The sequence below is a fragment of the Sprattus sprattus genome (genome assembly GCF_963457725.1).
Source record: "Sprattus sprattus genome assembly, chromosome: 4".
NCBI lineage: Eukaryota > Metazoa > Chordata > Actinopteri > Clupeiformes > Clupeidae > Sprattus > Sprattus sprattus.
In genome coordinates, this window is record NC_137923.1 from 40,216,131 (window position 1) to 40,233,499 (window position 17,369).

General features: G+C 44.9%; 2 protein-coding genes across 2 annotated transcripts; one reads left to right on the top strand and one right to left on the bottom strand.

Annotated features, from left to right (window-relative positions):
- Positions 1 to 1,400: 1,400 nt before the first annotated feature.
- Positions 1,401 to 12,554, top strand: LOC308364879 (testis-specific serine/threonine-protein kinase 5-like; the record flags this gene model as incomplete). The annotated part of the gene is made up of 8 exons (XM_080838156.1): positions 1,401 to 1,526; positions 8,886 to 8,993; positions 9,565 to 9,767; positions 9,947 to 10,002; positions 10,216 to 10,348; positions 10,678 to 10,793; positions 11,792 to 11,968; positions 12,130 to 12,554. The coding sequence occupies exons 1-8, from the start codon at positions 1,512 to 1,514 to the stop codon at positions 12,552 to 12,554; spliced, it is 1,233 nt and encodes a 410-aa protein (XP_080694282.1). The 5' UTR covers positions 1,401 to 1,511.
- A 93-nt stretch (positions 12,555 to 12,647) lies between these two features.
- hgh1 (HGH1 homolog) lies at positions 12,648 to 17,154 on the bottom strand. Its single transcript, XM_080838155.1, has 7 exons — positions 17,129 to 17,154; positions 16,045 to 16,640; positions 15,634 to 15,734; positions 15,339 to 15,437; positions 14,289 to 14,380; positions 13,949 to 14,071; positions 12,648 to 13,024 (listed from the first exon to the last, which is right to left on the bottom strand). Exons 2-7 carry the CDS (start codon positions 16,584 to 16,586, stop codon positions 12,827 to 12,829), a joined length of 1,155 nt encoding a protein of 384 aa, XP_080694281.1. The 5' UTR covers positions 16,587 to 16,640; positions 17,129 to 17,154; the 3' UTR covers positions 12,648 to 12,826.
- Between the last annotated feature and the right edge of the window lie 215 nt (positions 17,155 to 17,369).

Genomic DNA, 17,369 nt, shown 5'->3' on the forward strand with positions numbered 1-17,369 from the left:
GCATGTGTGTGTGTGTGTGTGATGTTCCTCAGGCCCTAGGCTACAGTCATAGTCTGTGGTCTGAGACCAGGGCCTTGACTATTTGAGGACACATTTTGAGACACTGCAAGAATGATGACCAACTGGCCTAACATCATTTCCCATTCATCTCCTCAGTCAGCCAAAAGAGACATGCTGTATTTAGAAAAAGGCACAGAGCCCAAAGGCACGCATGACCGGCAAACACGAGCCAAAAATGGCAAGTCAGGTGGTGAAATTAAGTGTCACAGTCAGGAGTGACTTTGTAGCTAAATGTAGCAGTGTGATGTAGTTCATTCTTGTTCTTCTAAACAGATGTGCGTAGATAAGTTGATGTAGTATTATGTGATGTTGATTCATTTCTACTGGTTTCCTTAACGTCTGATCTCAAGCAAAACTACTGATGTGTCTTCTCTCCTGTCCTCTCCTATCTCTCCTCTTGTCTCATCACTCTTCTCCTTTTCCATTCCTTGTGTTATCAGTTCTCTCTCTTTCTATCTCTTTCTCTATCTCTCTCTTACTCTCTCTCTCTCTCTATTCCCTTCCACCATCCCTCTGTTCTCCTTCTCTGTTTTTTAGACCCCCTGATTTATTTGCCCCCCAAACCTTCCTGCTCAGGCCCTCTGTTAATCCTCACCCCAGCTGTGGGGTCCCCCCTGGGTCGTAAATCTGAGCCCCTAAATCCTTACCTGGACAGCGTTCAGAAAGTACACTCCCTCCAGGAAGCCGAGGGGGGGAGCGGGAAGAAGGGGCTCTGAGGAGGGAGGGGAAGGGTGGTGGGGCTGGGGTATTGGTGGTGGGAGAGAGAGAGAGAGATAGAGAGAGAGAGAGAGGGAGGGGGCAATGTGATCCCTTGGCTAGCCTTTAAGTGGATCGCACCAGCAGAAATCCCAGTATTTCTTAAATACACAGACAGCAGGACAGTCTGAGTGTGTTTACATCCCCCTCCTCCCCCCACTTCTCTCTATCTTTCTCTCTCTCTCCCCGTCTCCCCTCTTTTACTCTCTCTCTACCTTCTCTCTCTCACTCTGTCTGTCGCTGACTCCTATTTCTCTCTCTCTCTCTCTCTCTCACTCTCTCTCTCTATCTCTTTTACACACACAGACTCTCTTCCCTCTCTTCTTTCCCTGGCTCTGCTTGTTGTTTTAGATGATGATGCTAAAAGCCCTGCAGTCTGTGGCCAGGGCCCCTGAAGGGTGAGTGAGCTCCCTGAAGCTCGCCAATCCGTGATTCTCAATGTTCTATGTGGAGGGGCTCCGAGGACAGGAAACAGTTTTACTACGCCACTCGTTCTGTTTGTTTGTTTTTTTCTCTCTCTCTTTTTTTGTGTGCTTCACTCCATAGCTGTGACTGCTCGGCCCCGGGCCCAGAACCAACCCCCCACGTTCTGGTGCAGGCAACCCGGAGCAGACGGACCCCGTGTCAATCAAGGGTTACGGCCCCGGGGGCGCAGCGTGCGGATCACTGAAAATGAACCATGTGTTTGTTGGACCATGGCTCTCTCGCCGGTAAGAAAACAAGTTAATGGACGCTCTGAGCAGATCTCTCCCCGTCTAACCTGTCCCCCCCCCCCCCCACCCCCACCTCCCTCCATACACCCCCCAAACTCCCTCTACACCCACCTGCCCCCCCCACCCCGCTGTCGTATGGCCCAGGCTGGGTAGGGAACGGTTGCGATCCGGTGGGCTTCTTCCCATATCCTGAGCACGTTCGCAGGACCGGACCGGCTCATCTGTTGTGCATTAAGCCCTCACCAGAGGCGAGTGAGCGAGCATGAGTGCGCCTGGGCGCTGATTTGAGACAGAGCTGTAATTACAGGGCCGAATGAGAGCGGGGGACTCGTTTCGCTCCGTCATTGCCGGGGGGGGGTTGCCGCGTCGGAGGGCGAGGACAGGAAGTGGCCTAGCGCTGTGATGTCCCGACGGGGTCTCCCAGCTCACCTCATCGGGGGTACCGCATTTGGTGGCCCCAGGCACTGGAAGCGGCGGGTAGGTGGGCGGATGAGGACGAGGAGCAAGGGAGGAGAAGAATAAAGAAAAAAAATGAAAAACGTGTTCCGAGACGAGATGGGGACATTCCTCTCCGCGGTCACCGCATCTGTACGCTCCCGTCATGACCTCACACAGCCTCCCATGTTCACCCCACCGTGACTGGCGCGTTAGCGAGGTAATGACAGGCCCGGCCTAAAACATCCGATAACCCCTCATTTCTTCATTAGCCTCGCTGGTGCTTTCCAATTACTTTCTCGTCAGTGGTTTCCTAATTAACACATGCAAGTCTTCTCATCGTAATGTTATTAATCACCGTGACACACAAGGTTTTTAGAACCCTGGAACCCTCAAGAGGAATGTCAATAGCTACACACAAAATTATGTGATAATAAATGAAAGTGCTGATGCCTGCTCGTTAACTGGTGATAAGTCTTACATCTAAATGAGACTTAATACCAGCCATGGAATAATTTCTAGCCTCACTGACTCTTTTCAATGCGGCAGGTGGTGAAGTAATACAGACTGCAAGTAGATTTTTAATTTCCTTTTTTTTTGTTTCCTTACACACTGGTGACTGGGTTAATAGTTGGTGAAAAAGTGTTGGCTGCATTGTTTTACGCTCACCAACTTAATCATTCGCTTGAACAGGAAAAAAAGAAAACAAAAATGAGAATACCTATAAATCACCCCCAGATCTACTGGAAAACAAAGGGGAAACCTCAACAATTATATAAATTTATTGCTGTCATAAAGATTTTTTTTGGAGGGGAGGGGGAGAAATCTAACACCCGATGTATGGCTGAACGAAATACAGTTCATATCAAGTGCAATCAATCCGGCCACCTTAAGAGAGGAGAGAGACTGTGCTGAAACCGGCCCAGCTTGGGCCTTCTCAGGAGAACACTTAAAGAGAGTATCACACTTGAGGTGGTCCAGTTCAAGGCTATATGCACTAAATGGGAGGCAGATGCTGTTTTAAAACATAACCCCACCCCCCCTAATGCACTCACACACACACACACACACTCACGTTGACTGATACACAATGCATACTCTTAGTTCTCAGACACACACACTGAGTCCACAGTTTAAAAGTGTCACTGTCTTTAATGTCGCAGATCCATCACAGTGCGTTAGCTCACACCGCCCCGGGGTAATGGTGAACGCACGAGTCTGTGTGCTCTCTGTCTGCGTCTGGGGGCACGCGTGGCCTCTCCTCTCCTTTCACCACCCCCTAAATTGGGAACCCAGGGGTCAGACGTCACCTTGGCCAGACCAGACCGGAGGAGGATCTGCAGGCCTCGGTCAGACTTGGTCGGCGATCAAGCGGTGAGATCAGGGGGGGGCTTGTTTTGCACTGTCTCAGGCCCTCCGTCTTGTCTGGTCTGGACTGTTTTGTTTCTGGGGGTGAAAAGGGATATGCAGCCGGCAGCCTCACTCTCCCCCATCCTAACCCCCTCCTCCCCCCCCCATTCCACCTACCCCTCTCCTTCCCCCGATCCCCCGCTAACGGATCAGATGCCGTTTAAAGAGCGGAAGAGGAAAAAGCCGCAGGGTCCACGGAGGCGTTCAATGTGACACGCAGGGGAGCGCGGCCGCGACCGCTCTACGGCTCTTCTGGGTGCAATAATCAGAATTACTCTGCGTTTGCCCTCGCCTTGACCCTCTCTGCTTAGCACCTTCTATCCATCTCTATCAGCCTCTGAAACCTTGTGCACTTGCTGACCTGAGAGGGTTAAAAAAGCAACACCACCACCATCACCACCCTCTGCTAAGCGTTGCCAGCTAGCCTAGAGTGAGCGACGTCACTGGTGTTTACACTGAGGCAGATGCCAGTGGGAACAGGCAGTTCCCTTCAAACCAATGTGACACAGGAGTTAGACGTATGCAAATTCACATGTGGTTTTTATTCCCTGTATTCTACATCCCCTGACTCCACACAATCCCCCCACCATCTTATTTCTGCAGCAGAGGCCAACCTGCAATATAAATAAATAAACTGCCTGTCTGTCTGACAGGATGCAACCCACAGTAGCCTCTTGTAAAATATATGGTGTTTGCCATGAATGTAAAACAATGAAATCGAACCCCATCCTGTCATTTCTATCTTTTTTTTTTAACTCATGGGTCGAGACAAAGGTTTCCACAACGCTACATACTTTGGACCTTAGGAAACCAATATTTAGTCATCGAAATAAAAAAACGTCATGTTTTTTCTTACTTTTGGGGGGGGGAGGGGGACTTTGGCTAATAAGTGCTTATATATTATATCACATTGTCTGAGTGAATGGATGAAAGGAGTTTGAACCAAACAAAAGGGGTCAGTGCCCATGACTGCCGGCTGCCGGAGCCATGGCTTATGACACAGCATAAAACTCCTTAGGCTCAGGTCCACTGATTTACAAACTGGCAAGGGCCTCCCTGACAAACTGGGGAGGAGGAGGTGACCATAGGAGGGAGGGGGCTTAAAGCTCCTTCTTTTCATTTTTTTCCAAGTGTTGACTACACTCCGGAGATGTCGAATTGTAGTTAACAGCTGTTAAAACAGGCATATTTCGCTTTGGTCAATAAGAGAAAGTCCAATTAGGCAGTAAAACTGCGCAGTGAGGTGAGGTATCTAAGTCGAGGCAGTTTGCTCACCCAGCTCATTGGCCAGAGGTAGCCGTGGATGTGGAGCATTTGGCAAGGGCGGCGCAGACTCAGGGAGAAACAGGAGCTCCAATCTCGAGGCCCAAACACTGGTGTTACCCTGATTTATGGACGCGAGGGTTTATGATATGAGACGTGTCAGATTTAGGTCAAAACTCGTGAGAAGGTGAATGAGAATTCAGAAGTATATCACCCGTTACAGTACACGCCGTGGTCCCACCATCAGGAGCGCTCGATTTGGAAATCCATTTTTCCGAGAATAAAAGAAATGGAGGGGGTGGTGGGAGAGAGAAATGGTGCACAGAGGGTTCATTTAAAACACACTTGGAAAAACTTTGCAGCCTGGAGAGAATTCTGGTCAGTAATATTGTAACCATCATCGTCATCATCATAATCATCATTATTATAGTCACATATTATAGATGCATATAATATCTTTCATTTTCTTAAGGCCTTTTCTGACTTTTCAGAGGCAGCTTCTGTTGGGTTTCTATTTATCTTTTCTAAGTAAATATTTGGAGAGTTGTTCTGGAGGAGCAAATTGGGTCACCACTCTGGAGACTGCCTCACAACCCTCCTGTTATAGGCAGGGCACAGCCTGCAGAACCACTAACCATGCCAGAGGACCAGTATTTTTAGCTGCTCATTGTGTGTGTGTGTGTGTGTGTGTGTGTGTGTGTGTGTGTGTGTGTGTGTGTGTGTGTGTGTGTGTATGGTTGACCTTCCAGTGACCTCTCCACCTCTGAGGTTTGGCTATGTAAAACCTGACCTTTGATGAGTGGTTTGTGGGGGTTGTTTCTTATGAACTGAAATCAGAGATATCTCAGTAATACCCCCTTTCCTTGTTAGTCCAGTGGTCGAAGAAAGCAATGGATGTATTTATGTAAGTAAGGTGCAAGTAACGCAACTTTTTTTCCAGGTAATTTGTTATTCTTCCTCGTTTGCACTGTCCTGCTGCACGGAGGAGATTGTTTGCAGTGGCGTGTGTCCATCTGGTTTCCGACTGCTTCCTGGTTAATACTCTTACCACCTGTTCAGACTTGATCCTCTCTTTCTCTCATTCTTACTTTCCCTCTCTCCCCCTCAGTCCCGTCCTCTACACCAGAGGCCTTAATGAAAGCTGAGGCTCTGCCGTCAAATTTGCCAATGACTTAATGTAGACGTGTCAGAACAATTCATACTTCCCATGGCAGCTGCGAGTAAACTGGTTTGAGCTTAATGGTTGACATTTGCGGGACCTTGTCATCTTCAGATTGAAGCTTCGGCAATGATTCCCCCCCACCTCAAAATGCACAGCTTATTTTTAGATATGGCCCTGTTTGAAATAAAACGGCTAACAATACGTCAATACCTTGTCTGACAAGAACATAACATCATATTCATTGCAATTGAAAGTCATCTCTGTTGTTCAGCACACAGAGTGATATCAATTGATTGAATTAGTCATGGCATACTAGTATAGTAATTGTACTTTTTTTTTTAAACGGTGCTTTAAGGGTTGTTGGGCTGGGAAAATATGAAAGAGTCCTTTTACAGCCAACAAATCCTTCAAGGTGGGGTCCATACGTTTCCCCTCATTTTCTGGCAGCCATCAATATAAGTAGGCCTATATGGTCTGATGACAACCTACAGTCTCTGGCATGGACTGGCCACCCACCTGATCAGTCAGTTAATCAACTGTCTCAGCCAGGCTGATTGCATGTGTTTTGGGAGGGACTTTGAAATATACACTCAATGAAAGGGCTGTTTTGTAGGGCGTGCTGAGTTTGAAAACAAACCTCTGCCAAAACTGCTGACCATTAAGGATTCTCAATAGCACCTTTAAGACCTCTAGATAAAACTCCTTCTCTTATGGGGACAAGTCAAAAAATGCTTTCGGGTTGTATAACACTCTCCTTCTAAAAGTCTGGTGTTGACAAGTTATGACTTTGGGAAGCGAGAGAGAGAGAGCTCTCACTCCCTTATGGAGATAGTTAGATCTGAGCTGCCAAATCTAACTTTTTGAGCCCAAGCCCCCAAACTCACATGTGAGAAAAATGAAGACTTCAATTCACATCATTAATGTTTCCCCAACTGTTTTCTTTAGATTGTGGAGTGTCCAGACAGCAGTGCGTGCTTTGCGCCCCTAGCTGTGATCCTAGTGACGCCCTTGTTTTCTTCCGCTCATTACTTACAGCCATCAGCCCAAGACCTTGGATGTGCTAGTGGAATTCGCTTTACATGAACGAAAAAAGACGTAACAATTCCCCCCCCTTCTCTCCTGTCTTGACACGACCCTGCCTGGCTGCAGTGGTGACGTCTAGATCATCTGGACTGGACGGGAGAGCAATAGCCTCTTCAGTCCATTTGCTTTAGTGTCAGTTCAGTTCTCTTCAGAATAATGTGGTCTGACGACGGGTCGGCTCTCTGTAAAAAACCTCCACTGTTTTCCTTTTTAACTTTATTCGGAGTGAGATGTTTGGAGCGAGCGAGTGAGAGAGAGACCGAATGGGAGCAGATGGCCAATGAAAGCAGACCCATCTCTCATCCACAGGAAGGGCTCTAATTGCTCTTGGAGTGAGAGGTGGAGACGCACTGACGTCGTGGGACTGAAATGGGAATACACCTTCCTCCTTAACATTCATGGAACCTCCGGTGCGTAGAGCTTGATAGCAACCCTAAGGTAAACTCACGACCACTTAAATAAAAAAAAAATCCTCAGAGAACCACACGCGACTCCAGAGAAAACACACCACTCCCTCTCCTCCGTCCTCAGCGCAGCTGATCGATAATTGGAGTTGTACAGTTCCAGACCACGTTCATTCAAATGCAATAATCAAAACAAAATAGGCTACTTTAATCAGCCCAGTTCAACATCTCGACCATGGTAATGTGGCTGTACTCTGATCGTGGAAAATGTGATCCCGAGGGGTCACTGCGTTATTTGAGGGTTCGAAGATTAAGTAGGCTATACCTGTCAGTTTCCCGTTTAAGTGCTCCAACGTTGCCGCTGACCGCCATACACTAACAGAAATTGCCATTTTCGCCCCCGTGTCTAGGCCAAGGAAAATACGAGGCAGGGAGAGTGATGGCATGCCGCGAACTCCTACCTTCTCCTCAGTGCCCACGCTTCCCTTTTGTACTCTGAATTACAGCTTGCCGCAAAATCAGGCACCGTGTTTTCTTATCACACAAAACTCTGGTTTGAGTGCCACATGGTTGTTTTTACTGTAATATTCTGTAACCACACCCGGAAGCTCTGCCTTATACATCATATAGATTTGAAATATAATGGGGAAATTTAAGCTGTACTGGAACGTTTGCAGATGTAATTAAATCTAATAACCTCCATATATCACAACCGGACAATTTCCTTTCCCTACAAACGGCCTGGATCTAGAAGTATGACATGGTGAATCTTTCCAGCCATTGCCCAGTAGGAGGTGACAAAGCACGAATATATTTCACAGTCTTTTATATTAAGCCTACATCAGGATTACGTTAAATTAGCCAAATTGAGTAAATGATGTCAGAGCGCAACACAGCACTGTCTACTATCACGATACGATTTATTTTTTTGTGGTCTAATCGAAGACAAATGGCATTAAAAATAGCAAACTATTATTTTCTTAAATAGTCCACGCCACGTTCTATTCTTTCAGGCTCTGATTATGAATGCGCTGTAGAACACCCTACGTCACGATGTCAAGAGACAATTCTAAACATTGATTTGGTTTTTATGTGCTTGTTGAATTCTCCGAAGAGTAGGCTTAACAAGAGGTAATACATTATTAAGAGGAGGACAACACAGGACTTTTCGATCAATTATTCAATTAAACTACTTGAAATGAATAGAAATAAGATTAATTTACAGAATATGCGTGATTATTTAGCAATGATGTGTGGAATTATTTAAAAATATGCGGAGTTCAAAGCTGAGGGAAACAAGAACGTCCTTGCAGGAGAAAGCTTACGAGTGCAGGGAGAATGGGTATTTACTGTCCTCAAAAAAAATTGGGATGGGGGCCTTCTCCAAAGTTTACTTGGGATATGCAACTCCAAGCAAGATCTGTCAAAACTTTAAGCTTGGCAACGACCTCAGGAGCAAAAACCACAACATGGTAAAATACATGAGACTTGTATTTTCGATCCAGACTGCTGTTTATGTTGTTATTCTTTCAAGGCTATTAAAAGTAATGCTCAATGTTATTAGGAAGATGTCAAATGATGATTTCATTATTCTTCAAGGTGGCTATCAAGATCATCTCCATCAACCACGCACCTCCTGAGTACTCGAAAAAGTTCCTCCACAGAGAGATACACGCATTGAACGTCACATACCGGCACCCCAGTGTGGTATGTGACTGAGTGACACCTATGATTTGCTTGTGGAATGTCCACTTCTGTGGTTCGTACTGTACTCACATATGAGACACTCTACCAGAGATCTAAACATTGTATAGGGTGTGAAGAATGTTGAACTTGCCTATAGAAAATTGCTCCATTGAAAAAAGGATTTGGGGTTTTTACTACCCATTCAACTCGTCTTCCTTCCACATGAAATGTGTCTGTTTAGCAAAAACTCAGCTGTGCCATGTGCTGTGTTGCCATGTGCTGTGTTGCCATATGCTGTGTTGTCATGTGCTGTGTTGTCATGTGCTGTGTTGCTATGTGTTGTTGCTTTGCTGTGGGACCAGACAGTAGCTCCATCTTGTCCGGTTCTGGGCCACTGGTGTTACCAGCTCATAGCGATTTGTGGCTGACTCGGATGTGAAGCAGGGGGGTGGAGAGCACAGCGGTTCTCTGAGCTAAAGCCTGACGATATATACCACAGCATCTCAGAATGTCATACATAGCGTGGTTTATCGGTAAACACCAGCTGAATGCAGCTGATGAACTCCACGACAACCCCCCTCTCCCCCTTCAGATCCAGCTGTATGACATGTTCCACACGCTGAAGCGAGTGTATCTGGTGCTGGAGCTGGCTCTGCGTGGAGACCTGCTGGAGCACATCAACACTGTCTCCCAAAACAAGGGCACCCCTGGCCTGTCGGAGGACGAGGCGCGCAGGATCTTCCAGCAGATTGTCAGCGCTGTGAAGCACTGCCACAGTAGCCATATTGTGCACAGGTAGCGAACCATGTTTTGGGATGATTGTGTCTCTGATCTGAGTTGTCCACATGATGGTTTGGGGAAATATATTTGTCCAGCTTTTTGCAGAAAATATATTGGTGATACCATAATCTTACTATTGATTGTGTTTTTGTGAATTTTTATACTTTTTATTTAATCTCTTTTTTTCCTTGCAGGGACCTGAAATGTGAAAATATACTTTTGGATGAGGGTGGTTTTGTGAAACTGACAGGTGGGTATAAGGTGATCAAGTTAGATGCTTTAGAAATGTCTTGCTCTGTCTTTTGTATATGGTTGAGTAGAGGTTTGATTCCGACTATTGAGGGTCTGGTCCAAGAGCCTCTTTGTTAATTGTAGCCCATTTTAAATTATCTGAACCGGTAACAACTCTAAGTAAGTAGCAAGTATTTCAATGATTGCATCTGTTTGGCATGTCTCTTTGCAGACTTTGGCTTTGCGAACAGCTACAGAGATAAGAACGTGTTGTTGAGCACATTCTGTGGCTCTGTGGCCTACACGGCTCCAGAGATCCTCCTGTCCCAGAAGTACAATGGAGAGATGGCTGACCTGTGGAGCTTGTAAGTGGAGTTAAACTCTGACACTTTCAACTTTTGGCTAAACTTTATGTTGGGATAAGAGACCTTAAGTACAGTGTAATTGGTTAAAAGGGATTCACAACAATTGTCAATTGTATAGTGTACTCAGTAGGCTGACGTGTTGTAAGATACTCACCTTAACCTATAGCTTTGGCATGACATGTAATTAGTAAATTGTACTTATTAATCATTCATTACAAGTATGTGTTTATCCTTTTACTGAAGCAAATGCATGTCAGTGTATCTTGTTCATCATTTTTTTTGCCTTCTCTTTTATTTCGACCTCCATTGTGTTGACCTTTCTCCTTTAGAGGTGTGATTCTGTATGCTATTGTAACTGGGAAGCTACCGTACCAAGAGAAACACCCCAGAAAACTGGTCCAGCTGTTCAGGAAGGAGTTACCTTTCCACACCCCTGTCTCCACAGGTAACATCTCACTGATGCGACACTTAGTCATCAAAGACAAGCAGGCAGAGCAAAGCCAGTGCATTTTGGAGTTTTGGGAAGTATTCTACAGAACTTTATAGAATATAGGGCTTACACAAAATCATTCAGCAGTGTGGTATTTTATGAACTGCTTTAGAACAGGGGGGTTGCTTCTACTAGTAATACCTATTAGTGCATCAGAGAGTGTGGTTGTCTCCCTTCTGTATGATCAGGGTTTAATGCCTTCCAACCATGTTATAACCATGTTAAGCCCGTTTCTCCTTATTCCTAATTGCTGCTGGTGCTTTACTGGGCCATGGAGCCTTGTATCTTTTCCCCAATGCTGTATATGGTCGGTACGATTAGTAATAGGATACCCATCACCTCCTGTGAGTGCTACTGGTGGGTATAATCAAGAATCTCCAGCACTCTAGAATTCTGATGTGTTAGGGCCATCAAAACTTTGGCTTTTAAAAGAAAACTACAGCTTTTCTGTTAGTAATGGCTGATACTGCACTTTGAGCCGACAACATTTATCCTGGCCCCATCCTTGTCAATACTTTAAACTTGTTTCAAACTTGTGGCTTCATGGAATCTGCCTCAGACTGGATCATACATCAGGCCTGTTTTGCAACTGAAACGTATTAGTCTGTAACTCATCCAACACCTGTCACACACAGTTGTATGTCGTTATGCAACATTACAGGTTTGAAGTGATGTATATCGCATAACTAACTGCTGTTTGTGGTTGCTCACCTGACCTTCGTGATTGACCCTTTTTTTCTTCTTCTCACCACTAACTACAATTGCTTTACCATGAAGTCTTGCATGGGAAAAATGTGTGTAGTGGATTGTCCAAATACTGTTGTCCCTTTTTTAATCCAGGAACATTAACCTCAGCATATCACCACATCTTCCATACACCCGAATACATAATGAATATGGCAACAAAGGTTAATACCTTTGATCTCTGACCTTTGACCTCAACCTCTCATCAGCCTGTCAGGATCTGATAACGAGACTGCTGCAGTGGCAACCCTCGGCCCGGCTTTCCCTTGACCAGATCTGCCGTCACCACTGGATGTCGCCCCCCACGACCGGCCTGACTAAGCTGCGTGCCACAAAGAGTTACATCACAGATGGGAGCAAGACCCCGGAGAACAAGTTCCATGATGGTGAGGTCTTCTTTTTCTCCTCCAGTGCTCCAAAAAATGTATCCAACTGTGCTGCATTAGGCACCTCGTATCCCTCTTTCAGACCTGTCAAACGCAATCCAGTGATGACAGTGCTTGCCTGAGTCTGCCAAACTGCATGGAAAGTTGTGTTTCTTTCCCAGCATCTCCCAAGGCCAAGACAAGCCGCGCTTTTCAGTTGGGACCTGGCACGCCAATCTCCACGACCACACCTTTCACACGAAGCAACACCACCCTTGCCGAGGGGCCACAAAGGGTCCTGGGAGGACGCCGTTCCGGGGCCAACAGCGCCGACAGCCGTCGAATCCTGCCGAAGCGAGAGGAGCAGCGAGAGGAGCTGATGAGGCCCATGGTGGACCAGGCCAGCAACCCCAACCAGCTCTTTTTCACTCGGCCTCGACCGCCAATGATGCCCAAGCCTTTCCACAACCTGCCCAACTTCCGCAAGCCTGGTTCCATGGCCCAGGAGCTGCGGAACCAGAAGCAGCTGTACAGACTCTCAGACAGACTGCCGGTGAACAAAAGTCCACCTCGGGTCCCAATGAAAATCCCCACTACGGGATTCTAGGGCCTGCTAAATGGACATACCCGCGACAGTAGAATGTGAAGAGAAATGAAGAGGACTCAACATTTTGTACTTAAATACATTATTTTACTATTTTATATTTTTGTCTGCAGTTGCATTCCATTAAAAGTGTCCATCATGAGTCAACATTTGACACACAAATACTCCTTAGTTCATCAACACAACTGTTCATCATAGTTTGATAAGTCAGTTTTTTGGTTTTGTTTTCTTTACAAATAGTTGTTGTGTGGAGGTGATATGGAGGATCCATTCTATCATCTCTCTAGTTCCTCTGAAGGCTGGCTTTTGGGCTGGTTCTTCGCTGCCTCTGCTTGGAGTAGTTCCTGTTCTTCTTTTTTTATTTGTTCTTGTTCCTTGGCATCTAGTTCCTCAAGTTTCTTCTGCACATCCTCAGGAATCTCAACCTCCATCAGGTTCTCCATCCCACTCTCTGGCTCATCGCCAATCAGCACCTGTGACGAGGACAATAAGTACACATTACACTAGCCTATAAAGTTATAGACTGACTGATCCGGTTTAAAAAAAAAAAAAAAAAAACAATAACCAATTTAATTGGTGTAATTTAGGATTCAAGACAGAGGATTAACTTACAGTATAATATTTATAATGAAGCCACTGTACTTTGATGGTATTCCAGTCAATATAGCAAGCAGAACAAGTGGAACTTTTCCTTTCAAGATGACCAAATTACAAAACTCCAGCAACATGGAAAAGTACGCTAGTATTCCAGTAATATAATGGAAGTTATGGGCTTGTTATTCACAATATTTCAGCATATTAAAAATCCTATTAGTCCTAGATAAATATTAAGATTCAAATTTGAGCCTTCAGATTTACAGCTTTATGGCCCCGATTTAAGCGTCTGGGTGAGGCTCGGCGAGTGAGGCTCCTCCACTGGCCCGCGGTTCAAAAGGGATCTCCCAGATGTTATGGAAGAGATCTGGGTTTAATGTGGGACAGTGTCACATCTTTTCCACTGAGTTGTGCACCCCACCACCCCCCACACACACGCACACCAAAACTCCCCTTTACACAACTGTCGCCACACCACAGGGATAGGATCAGACTTTTTCCAATTAATTTAGAGCATCCATTTTTTTTTTCTTCTTCGTTTCTTTCTTTCTGTCCAGACTGTAAATCTGGGTATGGTGTTTCTGGACTTCATTTGCTTGGTGTCTGGTGTCTTACCAAGCACAACAGCTGACATGAACACACATGGAGGTGGGATAAGGATACTGGGAGTGTGCAAAAAAAATAAAAAAAATAATACCTGCAAATTGTGTTGAAATGAAGAATTCAAAATTTGACGGCCTAAGGCGAATGGCTGAAACTGACTACCTACAGAGGGGACTATTCATTTCAACATTAATTTGTACCTGGACAAGTTTCTCGATGGCAGCATCGACCTCTGGTTCTTTCTCCCATTTGTGGAACTCCCTCATGATGGGGTAGACCCTTTTGTTCTCTAGAATCTGCCTCCCCCCCTTAGTTGCAGTCAGCTGGAATCAAACAGAGAAACAGATCATGCAGTCATTTCAGTGTGACTTGCAGGCACACCTACATTCTTAGACATTTTCAGTGGTTTATGTAAGGTGATCCCTTTCATATCACACTGACTTGAACCGAAGGAGACGTTTTTATGTTGTTTGTCATGCCAGCAAGAGTGCTGCCAGGCATAGAATGGCTTTTAGTTTTTATGTATGGGAGTGGGCTCACAAGCATCATAGTTTCGACGAGCATCTTCCGAATGTCTGGATCCTCTTCTCTCTCCTTGTCCTCTGGCAGGTACTGCAAGTCTACTGGCAACCCTACAAATACACATATGTCATGGTTTATGCAATTATAGGATTTTTGACATCACTGTTTGCTGCCTCTCTTTATGTGAGTGAATAAGTAGCCTAATAATTGGTCGTTTTTGGGGGCCTGAATCAGTACTGCGACAGTTTGAAGCGTGGACTGGCATTAAGCAGGCCCCATGAGCACTACCATCTCTTTATTCGATTGGTTTCCATCCAGACACTCAAGCTGCTAATTATAAAGTGTGGTTACTGTAGGCATGTTCCACAAGGCTATAAAACCCAACACGAATGAAGAATTTCAAACTAGTTTATAAGACCGCAGCCTTTGAGCACCATCCTAAAGCTGGACACGGCACAAATTCACAACTTCCAGCAGCCTTGATGACGTCCTCGACTCTTTCCATTCAGCTTCAGAAATTCTGATATTACTCACATTTGAGTCTTGTTTTGTAACACACAGTGTGGTGGAACACACTCAGAATCACTTACCATAAAACCCCAATTTGCCAGCTGTGACAAAAACAAACACTGCCCCCTACTGAGCGCAAAGCAACTTTCCTCAACATTTGTTAAAGCATACCTTGTACCTCTATATTCTATATAGGTTTCAATGACAAGAGGCCTTGTATAACAACACTTCAATCATTCTGATGATTCTACTGATTGGTTGATTCTACTGTATTGATTCCTTGGACATGTTAGTTCAAAATCAATTTGTTCCCCTCTTTCGCAGCAAATTTTGCTTCTCACAATAACGGTTTATCTGTGTTCATCTTATGTCAGTGGCAGTTAGTGGACAGTTGACACAACTACATTTGCTCAAGCAGCCTACCAACAGATTTAAGAATAGATGTATAAAAGAATGTTACTTAGCATCTGATGAAATCTGTTACAATACCTGAGTATCTTACAAAGCTCTTCTGTTGCTATTTTTCTCTAAACTGTCATACTCATAATGCCATTGTACCTTCGTTCTCTTTTTCAGACAGCTCTTCAGGCCCAGCCAATGGCAGCAGCAGAAAAGGCAATATATCCACTGCATCACTGAGTAACCACTCGTGGTGTACTGCAGATAAAAAGAAGGGACTTGAATAGTGGAACTTACTGTTCACAACATCCAAAGTCTGTGAACAGGTTTGAGCACATCCGAATGAAACAGATAATTAATAAATAAATTCAGGCAGTCTCACAAAGCACACCACTTAAGTTAAGGAAAGTATAGTTAGATTGAATGAATGATGTTACAAAAAAAGGTCTCTTACTGTGATCAAAGCAACAGTTTCTCAATGTGCCCACGACTCCACCCCGCCGAACCGCTGACTCTTTGTACTGCGTGTAGGGCAGAAGTCTCTGCACGACACATCTGCAGAAAATGCATCAGACAATTCCATTAAATATCAGTACTTTGGAAAATTCTGAACTTGTCAATACCTCTAGGTTCACCTATGTGTACGCTCTAAGGGCGTTCAGGCCCTGGGCTCTGTAAACCGCCTTGAGACAATTTTTTGGCGCTATATAAATACAACTGAATTGAATTAGACAATTCCACTTTTAAATCATCAGAGTAATGCAAAGCTATTAATCAGATCTCTGAGAGGAAACACATCACATCTCCAATCAACTCAGAATGTATAAAGCAAGACACTACTTGAAGCTGCCTCATGTAAACAAACCTTTCCTTGTCCAGGATGAACTCTCTGGTCTCTGGCAACTGTGTCAGGTTGGACAGAAGGGGGCCCAAGTAATGCAGCGAGGCCGCCTTGTTGAACCCCTCTGTGCAGAAGATCTCCACTATTTTGGCCAAGCCAATCTCCTGCTCCTTCATAACCCTGAACACCTCTATGCAGGTCTTTTTGTGTCGAGAGAGGTTGGTGAGGATAGTACAAATGCGGTCAGAGAACATGTATCCTGGATCCAGCAGGTTTTGGAAGAGTGTGGGTAAAACGTTGACCTCTTTCACCAATGGCTGATGCAGTGTCTCATCAGCTGAAAGGTTGATGAGAGAGTGATAGCAGTCCTTCACTATGGCTATTGATTGATCTGTTGTTAGTGTGAAGAGCGCTTTGAGGATGTCTGGTTTGGTCCTGAGATAGCGACAGCCGTCCCTTGTGGCTGTGACACCGAGGATGTACCCTGTTGCCTGGCTTTTCAAGTCAGGTCTCGTCTCCGACGTCAAAAATGGCAGTAGCTCCTTGGCCTTGCTTTCATCCATCATCTTGACCGCAAACCAGGTGAGTTCTTAGAGCACAACTTCACACAAGATTAGCCACTGCAGAGGAAAACACACACATACACCACCACCACCACATACTGGTGAGTCTACAATACACAAGATATTAGATTTATACTACAGGGTCTTTTAAAATGTTCTGGTGAAGAGAACAGACACTTGCATAAGGTTGACAACTGTAAACACTACCAACACCACTGTAAATTACTCAACATTCCAACATCGCCTCACAATGTAATTTAAATAGCGAACCATACTTAACAGTGTCTTAATATAAGAATTAAGACACTGATGTACACACAATATAGTAGAATGAAGTAAATATTCTTTAAAATTAACCTGGCTAGCTCTTCTATAGCTTGGGAAGACCGGAACAGGCTAGATAATAATGTTCTCCATAATGCTGAAGTATGGTAAATGATATATAATCACAGGAAAATCTATATAAAAGCTGACTGTACTGTGCACTTTGTGAAACTCATGAGATATGCCTGTAGCCGACTACAAAACGAAAATATGCTGCCCACCTTGCTGTCCACCGATCCAATCCACGCTGTCGAAAGCATGCGAAAAGTAACTAGATGACGCAGTTCCGTGTTCTTAGATTGACATGCGTGTTGACCAATTGAATGGTACAGTGACTAGAGACATTTCCGTGTTGTCTTTTCAGATTTCAGATGAAAAGAATCCAAGAAAATGCACTCTCCCTGAAGTATCGATTTATAATAAATCACTTCAAATATTCATTGAGGAAAAAACGAACGTTCA